This window comes from Mycetomoellerius zeteki, unplaced genomic scaffold (genome assembly GCF_001594055.1).
Source record: "Mycetomoellerius zeteki isolate Tzet28-1 unplaced genomic scaffold, Tzet1.0 scaffold241, whole genome shotgun sequence".
Lineage (NCBI taxonomy): Eukaryota > Metazoa > Arthropoda > Insecta > Hymenoptera > Formicidae > Mycetomoellerius > Mycetomoellerius zeteki.
Window position 1 is genome coordinate 468883 of NW_017257218.1, and position 8850 is coordinate 477732.

At 44.2% G+C, this 8850-nt stretch overlaps 1 protein-coding gene across 2 annotated transcripts; it reads right to left on the reverse strand.

Moving 5' to 3' along the window:
* Nucleotides 1–6680: 6680 nt before the first annotated feature.
* On the reverse strand, nt 6681–7495 carry LOC108723465 (uncharacterized). Of its 2 annotated transcripts, none has more exons than XM_018449254.1 (2): nt 7112–7495; nt 6681–6997 (listed from the first exon to the last, which is right to left on the reverse strand). In XM_018449254.1, exons 1-2 carry the CDS (start codon nt 7458–7460, stop codon nt 6918–6920), a joined length of 429 nt encoding a protein of 142 aa, XP_018304756.1. In that variant the 5' UTR covers nt 7461–7495; the 3' UTR covers nt 6681–6917. The 2 variants fall into 2 exon arrangements, with proteins under 2 accessions (XP_018304756.1, XP_018304755.1); XM_018449253.1 differs by having other exon boundaries at nt 6681–7012.
* Between the last annotated feature and the right edge of the window lie 1355 nt (nt 7496–8850).

An 8850-nucleotide genomic window follows, 5' to 3' on the forward strand; every position in this document is an offset into this window, starting at 1 on the left:
AACAGTAAATAGGAGGTCGATACGACCAGGTCACGTTCCAAATGAATGTCTTTAGAAAAATAAGTAGGTATAACGACAGTTGCCGTGCAAAAACGGAGCGCTCGCCAGGGAGCAGATTGTGCTCCCGAAGTAACCTCGCGACAGAGTGCCGAAAGTCAAGCGGAGCTGCAAGCTTCGCTGGGATGGGAAGGGGGAGGCAAAAAAGAGGCAGAGCGCCTGCGCGGGTTACAAGGAGGCGCGAGAATACAAACTCAGAAATGCCTGTTGCAAGTTTTACTAAAGCCAAGAATAAGGCAGCAAAAATTCTCTGACGGATTAGAGATGGCATGCGAAAATTTCGCTAGATTATCCCCTTCGTTTGAAGTGCAGTCAATAATGCGTCGTAAATAGCGTGCGTTATAAGTGTCAGGACAATCATATATCAAATGAATGATATCCTGTCGAGGCGAACCACAAGAGCAGGATGGGTCCTCAACAAGATTTTTGCGATAGAGACTAAAGTTAAGGTTATAATGATTTGAGCGCAAACGGTTAATCATGACAATAATTTCTCTCGAGATTTTTTTACGGAAGTACCAAGGTTTCGAGGATTTTTGGAAAATGTAATTAAAAAGTAAGTACCCTTCATGTCGCCGGTAGCCTCGAGAAGTTGATTCGTTGTTTAATAACGGCACAAAAGTCCGAATAAGATACTTTGAAATTAGGTTCAATGCCCTGACGAATCGCTTTCTTAGCAAGTTGATCGGCTTTTTCGTTACCGGTGATACCTTGATGTGAGGGAACTCATATGAATTGAATGTGCGTGCCTTTATTTTTAGCTTCCTCGAGACATGCCCTAATGAGAAGAATAAGGTAGTTGTTAGTGCGGTTACGCGATCCCTTTATAGTTTTAAGTACACTTCTAGAATCAGAAACAATAATAGCTTTATGTAAGTGTAAATCAATGGCTATAGCTATAGCGTTATAAATAGCATAAGCTTCAGCAGAAAAAACAGAAGTGTAAGAAGAAAGTTTATACATAAGCTCCGCCCACAACTACGGGGAAAAGATCGCCGCCCCCACGTATGTACTATGATCAACTTTCGAGCCGTCGGTGTAAAAAACTGTGGATTCAGCAGCAAGATGCAGAAATTTTTGATCGAACGCGGATTGCGCACACGGAATAGGAAGCCATCAAGGATCCGTAAGGAAGGCGTGGATAAAGAAAAGTAAGAGAAAAAATCGAGGAGAAATAGAATGAATGACGAAAATTGGGTAGAGTGTAAGAGCAGTCAATAGTATTATGGTAAGTCTCCAAATGTGTTGAAAGAGAAGAGCCGCTGGAAAATGTGCACGCAAGTAGTCCAGTCTGTTAATACCTGTGGTTAAGTCACAAAGTTTATGTAGCTTGAGGACGACCGGATGGTCGTCCACCGAACTGATTTTCAAAAAGTAACGAGAGGCTAGAAGGCGAAATCTAGATGGAAGAAAAAGTTCTACCGCTTCTACATAAACTACGTTAAGGGGAGTAGAGATACGATAGCCAAAACAAAGCCGGAGGGTATGATTCTGAACGACCTGAAGTGCACGTGTTCGATCATCATTCATCATTCCAAAGATATGTGCGGAGTATTCTATGGAAGCGCGTAACATAGATCTATAGATTATGAGCAACATGTGGGGGTGGGCTCCCCACCAGATGCCTCTAAGAGCAGAGATAACCTAAAGGATACGTTTACCCTTGTGGGTGATGTAGGACATGTGTGCCTTGCCAGAAAGTTTGGGATCAAGCAAGATCCCTAATACGGGGTCTACAATAGAAGTCGTAGCGGTCGTAGGATCTTAAGTCGTAGAAAATTGACCAATCATAGTTGATTATTCTTCTCATATTCGACTGTGATTGGTCAATTTTCTTTCTTAAGACCTACGACTTAAGACCTACGACTGCTACGACTTCTATTGTAGACCCCGCATAAGAAGCGTACGGAAGGGGAAGGGAGAATGAGGTGATTATGGTAAGAAATATAGTGATTAAGCGGAACAGAGGGCCTCTTATTAGAGAATACCTCAGTTGCGTTTTTTGCGGAGAGATCTCCAGACCGCAATCCCGTAGAAAAGTTCCCAAGTTGTGCAAGGATTGTTCCACAGACTGAATTGCCAACATGGTATTCTTAGCGGAAGAGAAGATAACGATATCGTCAGCAAATTGAAGTAATTCCGCAGAAGGATGGAGGACATCGTTGACTTTACGCAAATAGATGTTAAAAAGCGTGGGACTAAGGACAGAGCCCTGAAGAGTACCTTTATAGGAGGCTCTGGGATCTGAGATCATACTCTGATTAATGAATTGTAACTTGCGGGAAGAAATAAGGTTAGAAATAAAAACAATAGTAAAGGGAGGAAAATCCAGATGTAAAAGACCCTGTAAAAGGATGTGAGGGAGCATATTATTGAAAACAGATTTAATATCGATAAATAGTGGCGCCGTGTCCTGCTTCGCAAGAAAGCCCGAATGAATGCAACAAGCGCAGTGAGGTTGTCCTGACAAGATCTAAATTTGCGAAATCCGAATTGGTTATTCGGTAAAAATTCGGAAAAAGGGGAATCAATGAGCCAGTAAAAGCGGTTTAAAATCATTTTCTCCATGACTTTGAGCAGACAAGAAATGAGGGAAATCGGACGAACACCATTACTATTAGGTTTCGGTATTAAGTGGACAAGAGAGTGGGACCATTGGCTGGGGAAGACTGAGCATCGAAAGAGGTTGTTAAAAATAGTAAGGAGGCAGGACAAAAGTTCGGTAGGTAGAGCTTTGAGTAAGCGATAGTCAATTCTACCTAGACTCGGGCTGAAGGAAGGTTTGACGGATTGAAGTGCCGAACGAAGCTCCGAATTAATAGAGAAAGGAGAATCCAGCCATGAAAGATTGCTCTGGTAAGGCAGAGGAATCACGGGTGAGGAAGGAGGACAAGAAGGAAGGCAAAGCTTATCAATAGCATCCTGGATCACCTCGGAGTTCTCGGAGTTTCTATTAAGAGAGTTGGAGTTAACCGGAACAAGGCGGCGGTTCCGGAAACGTTTAAGCATGCACCACATTTCTATGATTGCAATCAAGAGAGGCGCAAAAAGCTTTCCAACCATTACGTTTAGCTTTACGAAGAATCTTACGACTTTGAGAAACCACAGAGCAATAAAAAGCATAGTTGTCTAAAGTAGGATTCTGTTTAAAAACCTCGAGTGCGCGACCACGGTCCTTGACCGCAGTAGAGCACTCAGGTGTCCACCAAGGAGCCGGAGGAAGTCCCTTGAAAGTAGAGGTCGCGCGAGAAGATCGAGTGTTGACAGGAGGTTTCGAGGGATAAAACCGCTTGTAACTAACAGAGATAAGCTCCAGGAAGGTATTGTATTGTGTAACAGGATCGTCCGAATGAATAGAATTAATAGTTTGAGAGACAGTTTTGGAGTTATCGTAAAGATATTGTTTAACCTCAGTCCATTAAGTTTTAGAAAGATTAATCTTATAAGAAAAGACGGAAGACGTTTTGACCAAACAATAGACACGGATTTCAAAAGGATGATGGTCGCTACCATAGAGATCAGAGAGAACTTGTGCGTCACAAAGAGAGGAAACATGAGGAGATGCAATAGCGAGATCGATGGTGGAAGAATAGTAAGGAGAGATATAAGTAGGAAGGAGGGAGGGTTGAGAATCACTAGATGCTGATCGTCGATACATTTGCCGAGGATACGGTTGGCACCGTTCACACGAGTACCGCCCCACACGGGTTTTGCGCATTAAAATCACCAAGAAGGATAGAAGAGTCATGATCACCGACAAAGGAGGTAAGGGAGGAAAAAGAATTTCTAGAAGCAGGAACGTTGGGATGTCTATAGACACCGATCAAGAATAAATGAGAGTTGTTAAGGGAAAGCTAAATGCCAAGAGCTTCAAAAGAATTGTCAACCATAGACGAAAGATCAAGGGGGATATAAATGATGGGATTGCGAATAAGGGCAATTATCCCCCTAATATCAACCATGTTTGCATCGATACGAAGGCAATCGAAACCATGCACGCGAAAATCATGGACAAAGCTGACACAAGTTTCTGCAAGGAAAAATATCAAAAGATTCGGAGAATTTTTCAATTTCAGCTTTTTTACCGAGGGCGCCACGGCAATTCCAGAAGAGTATCCGCGGAGCTCGCAAATCACGCATTGATGAGAGTTAAAAGAGTGTTGAGGCTATCGTAGGATCCGCTATCAGAATTTAAGTTCAATTGAGCATCGAAGATATTACGTAGAAATTGAAGGAAGAACGAAATTATTAAATGTATAATTTGTGAAATAACGTGTATTTGAGGATCAGAGGAAGAGGAAGATGAGGATAAGGGAGGAGAAGGGAGAGGATGAATAGGAACAGAGGAGGGGACGCTGGGAGGGAAGGAAAGGGAGAATCAGAAGGTAAGGGTGAGGGACTACAAGGGAAGTGAGGAGAGGTAAGACTAGGAAGTCTGCCATTGGGAGCATAAAGAAGTGAATTGTGGGTTTCACGGAGTTTAGTATAAGGATTTAAGGAACATCGATCCGAGAATCTGCCAATATTGGCATTACGATTATTAACTTGCTCCGACGTATTTGCCAGATGTTCACGCGAATGATTATCACAAGATGGGTGAGAATAAGCATATTTGATTTGAGGAGCGGTTCGCGCGGTGTCTGCGTAAGAACGAGAAGTGTTATATCGTAGGAGCTAAAATTATGATAACTTGCAGGAACACGAGGACTAGTGGGTTTAGGAAGCGAAGGAAAATCCTTGTGATGAGATTCGGAAAAGGGGAAGTAGGAGGGGAAGAGGCTCCAAATCTAAGGCGTGCTTCAGAGTAGGAAACATTTTCGATAGCGGCGATAAATTTGTTTCTGGCGCAAGTAAGTGGGGCAGACAGCTGAGGAGGGCAAGTGCTCCCCCCCCCCGCAGTTGCAACAAATCGAAGGAGATCGCAATCGAGGGCACTCCTCGAGGCTAGAATGCTTAGGGTTGCCGCAGCGCGCACAACGCAGCTTGCCTTTGCAGTCGGCGCTAACGTGACCGTAACGCAAACATGAGAAGCACATAAGAACTCTCGGAAAGTAAGGGAGGACTGGGAAGCTGACGTGCAAGAAGGCAATCGAGCGCGGTAGAGACTGCCCATGAAACTTGATCATAACCGTTCGTAAGGGTGAAGTAATCAACTCACCATCCTTGCGAGTTCTAATATTCATCACGTTTTACCGAAATAATCTTACATGGCGAGGTGAAGCTGTTAATGATATCACTATCCGAGATGTCCAGAGGGACATCCTTGATCACACCCGTGCGCATGACGCGAAAAGCAGAAATAAAAGCTAAAAGATACCGTTGTCTTTAAGCAACGGATGTGTAAGGATATTATTCGCCGCAGCGTGATCACTAAAGTGCACAGCAACTATATTGCGGCCCGATGATTTAACCTCCAAAATTTTTCCATTGGCGATACGCATCATCACGCTCGCGACCGCAATCGGATCAAGACGAGAATCTCCGCCACCGCTCTCAGTGACGCGTCTCACAAAGACAGTAAAGGGAGAAAGATCCTCCTCATCATAGGTTACATTCACAAATGTTCGAATCTAGGTTACGTGTATGCGAGATCGCCGGCGAAGTCTTCGCCGGGAATTCCCCGATCGCCGTCTCACCGCCACACTCGCGGGGACGCTTATTGGAGGGGGGCGTTTCGTTGATGCAAAAAGGCGCTCCGCTATCGGCCGGCCTACGCCAGTAGGAACGTCGGACGAGGGGGGAAGGGATTTTCATGCACGGAACACTGTAAAATTCCCGTATCATCCTCACCGGCACCGATGTCCGCATCCATGTCTCCATCCCCGTACATCGAGGAAGCATCCGAATCTGGAATTAAAACGTCTTTGATCGGAGATCGCGATCTAGCACAGGAAGATTTAGATACCGAAGCGGAAGAGGGGAGGATTGTACGCGAATACGGCGTATTCCCATCCTTTTTCGCTTTTTTCTTCGCTTTTATTAGACTTAAAGAATTCCTCGCTATTTGCTAATGATGATGATGCAACAGGTGGAGGACTTTTCATGAAGCCGACAGCCGGGGACGGTTTCTTGCCTGAAAGCGAGTTCGCGCTCAAAACATCATTGTTCTTGTTACTTGCACGCTCGAAAAAGTTATTAAAGTTCTCGAGAGATGTCGAGAAACGCTTGTTAACCGTCCTCGAGCCACCGCCGGGATTCGGCGGGACAGGGACACCGGCCTGTATAGCAGAATACAAATCGAATGCTAAAACACGACAGCAAGCAGGCAAAATTAAGTGTACTCACATGTAGAGGAGAGAAAATCCTCTTCAAAGAATCACAGTAAGGCTAAAGGACAAACCAAAGCCAGGAAAGCACGGAAGGCAAAGCAGAAAGCTCAGGCGCAGAGAAGGTCTACCGCGTTCGGCCGCTTACGAGCGAATGGTCTCTGAAGTTCAAAGTCTGAACGTGAACTCTCAATACCCATGTAGCGTAACGAGCGCTTCGCGAACTTTGCGTAACCAATCACAAGTTATTATTTCATTAGGGTTTAAAATCACATTAAAACTAATTTCATAGATTTTAACATCTTTAATTAATATTTCCAATAAGAAACGCATTTAATTTAGTACAGGGTGGGCCATCTAACGTTTTCAATTTCAACTACCGATTACTTTGATTTTGGCAACACTTACATCATCCGTGTTATGAGAGAAAGTTAGTTTTATGTTTGACATTTACAAAATGAGTCGCTTTTCGCTTGAACAAAAGTGGGAAATATTGAAAACATATTTCCAAAATAGTGAGTCTTCTACTGAAACTGTAAGAAAATTACAAAAAATTTTTGGTAAACAAAACGTGCCTTCAAGTCAGTATGTGAATCAATTTGTGAAGCGAGTTCGTGAAACTGGATCGTTGTTGGATAAAACAACACGTTCTCGTGCTCCTACAGTGCGGACAGCTGAAAACATTGCCACTGTTGCTCAGAGTGTTAGTGAACAACCATCAACATCAACTCGTCATCGTTCTCAACTCGTCAGCGTTACCGCTCTATGTTAGCCAATTTTTTGTTTACCGAAATTGAAGATGATGACACAGATGACATTTGGTTTCAACAGGATGGCGCTACGAGCCACACAGCCAACGTTACAATCGATCTTTTGCGCGGTGTTTTCGAAAATCGAATAATCAGCCGAAATGCTGATGTCAATTGGCCGCCTAGAAGCTGTGACTTGACTCCATTGGATTATTTTTTGTGGGGTGCCGTTAAAGATAAATGTTACGCTAATCATCCAGAGACAATTGATGCCTTGAAACACGAGATTGAAGTTGCCATTCATGAAATTCAAGCTCATACAATCGAAAAAGTACTTCAAAATTGGGTTCATCGTATGGGCTACTGTAAGGCCAGTCGTGGAAGTCATTTAAATGAAATTGTGTTCCATTCTTAAATGTCAAAGTGCACTCTTTTGAATACAAAAAAAAATTTTTTTAAATACCAATGCGTTTTATTTTTACAGCTAAATGAAATTGAAAACGTTAGATGGCCCAGGGCCCACCCTGTATTTAAGTACATGATGATAAAAAAACAAATAATAAAACAATATTTAAAAGTAATTTTAAGAACTTGCTGTTCATTCCGCTTACGCTCATTCCGCTCCATGAAGATGAAGGAATTTGAAGCCGCGTAAGGTGTTACGTCTCAGGGTTCCGTCCCATGACGCGTATCGCGATACGCGAATCCGCTTACGTACGAACCGCTCCATAAGACATTAGGAACACAATTATCGCGTACGTAAAACGGCGGATCATCGGTGATTGTTCGGATCCTCCGATACGCGAATACGCGCGTACAGCGATACGCGTCATGGGACGGAACCCTTAGGGTGGTTCGACCAATCCTCAGTTTCAGAATAACCCTGAGACTATGAGTAAGATACGAAACTCGCAATTTCGCGCGTCGGAGGGAATGCGCGACCAGGTTGATCGCTAGGAGTCGAGCGCGAATGCGCTTTTTTTCGCTCGTGAGCTCTCGTACAGTGTGGACCTTTTTGCGCCTGCGCTCTGCCATTGTCTCCTGTGCTTCCCCGGCTTTGGCCTGCTTTTCTTGTTATTTGTGCTTTCCTCTTTGAGGTTTCTTTTATCCTTTTACGCTTAAGTACGCTCTTTTTTGCCTGCTCAGTAGCCTCTTGTCCCTGCTATGCAGGAAGGTGTCTCTGCCCCGCCGGATTCCGGCGGTGGCTCGGCACCCGTTGGTATACGAGTTTCTGCGTCCCTTGAGGACTTTAATGTTTTTTTCGGGCGCGCGAGCGGTGGTCATGATGCTGATGGAAATAAACAGCCTGAAACAGCACATTTAATGCCCCCGCCTTCGGCTGATTACCTAAAATCATCATCGCCGGTTGCATCACCCTCTTGCAAAAAGGCGGACATTAAACAAAAAAAGAAGGGTATAGGGCAATAGGAGGAGGGACATGCGAATCTTGACTTCGCGCGATCTTTCTCCGTCCATTTCTACAGACTCGATTTCTTCGTCGCGATCGCGCCTCGCTCTCGATCCCGTTCTTCGCTGATTGCATGTGGTGACCGTGAATCTAATCCTCCTTCGCTTAATAACGATATTCCTATGGATACGGATAATGACGAGGTGGACATTCAAACTTCGGCTTCGCGGGCTTCACCGAAAGCCGTTAGTGACAATAAGGGTGAAATCACACGGTGCGGAAAAAGACTGCGGAATGGAGAATGCGTCATTGAAGCAACCAATCAGCGCTATTCAGCGTTATTCGGAATAGTGCTGATTGGTTGCTTCAA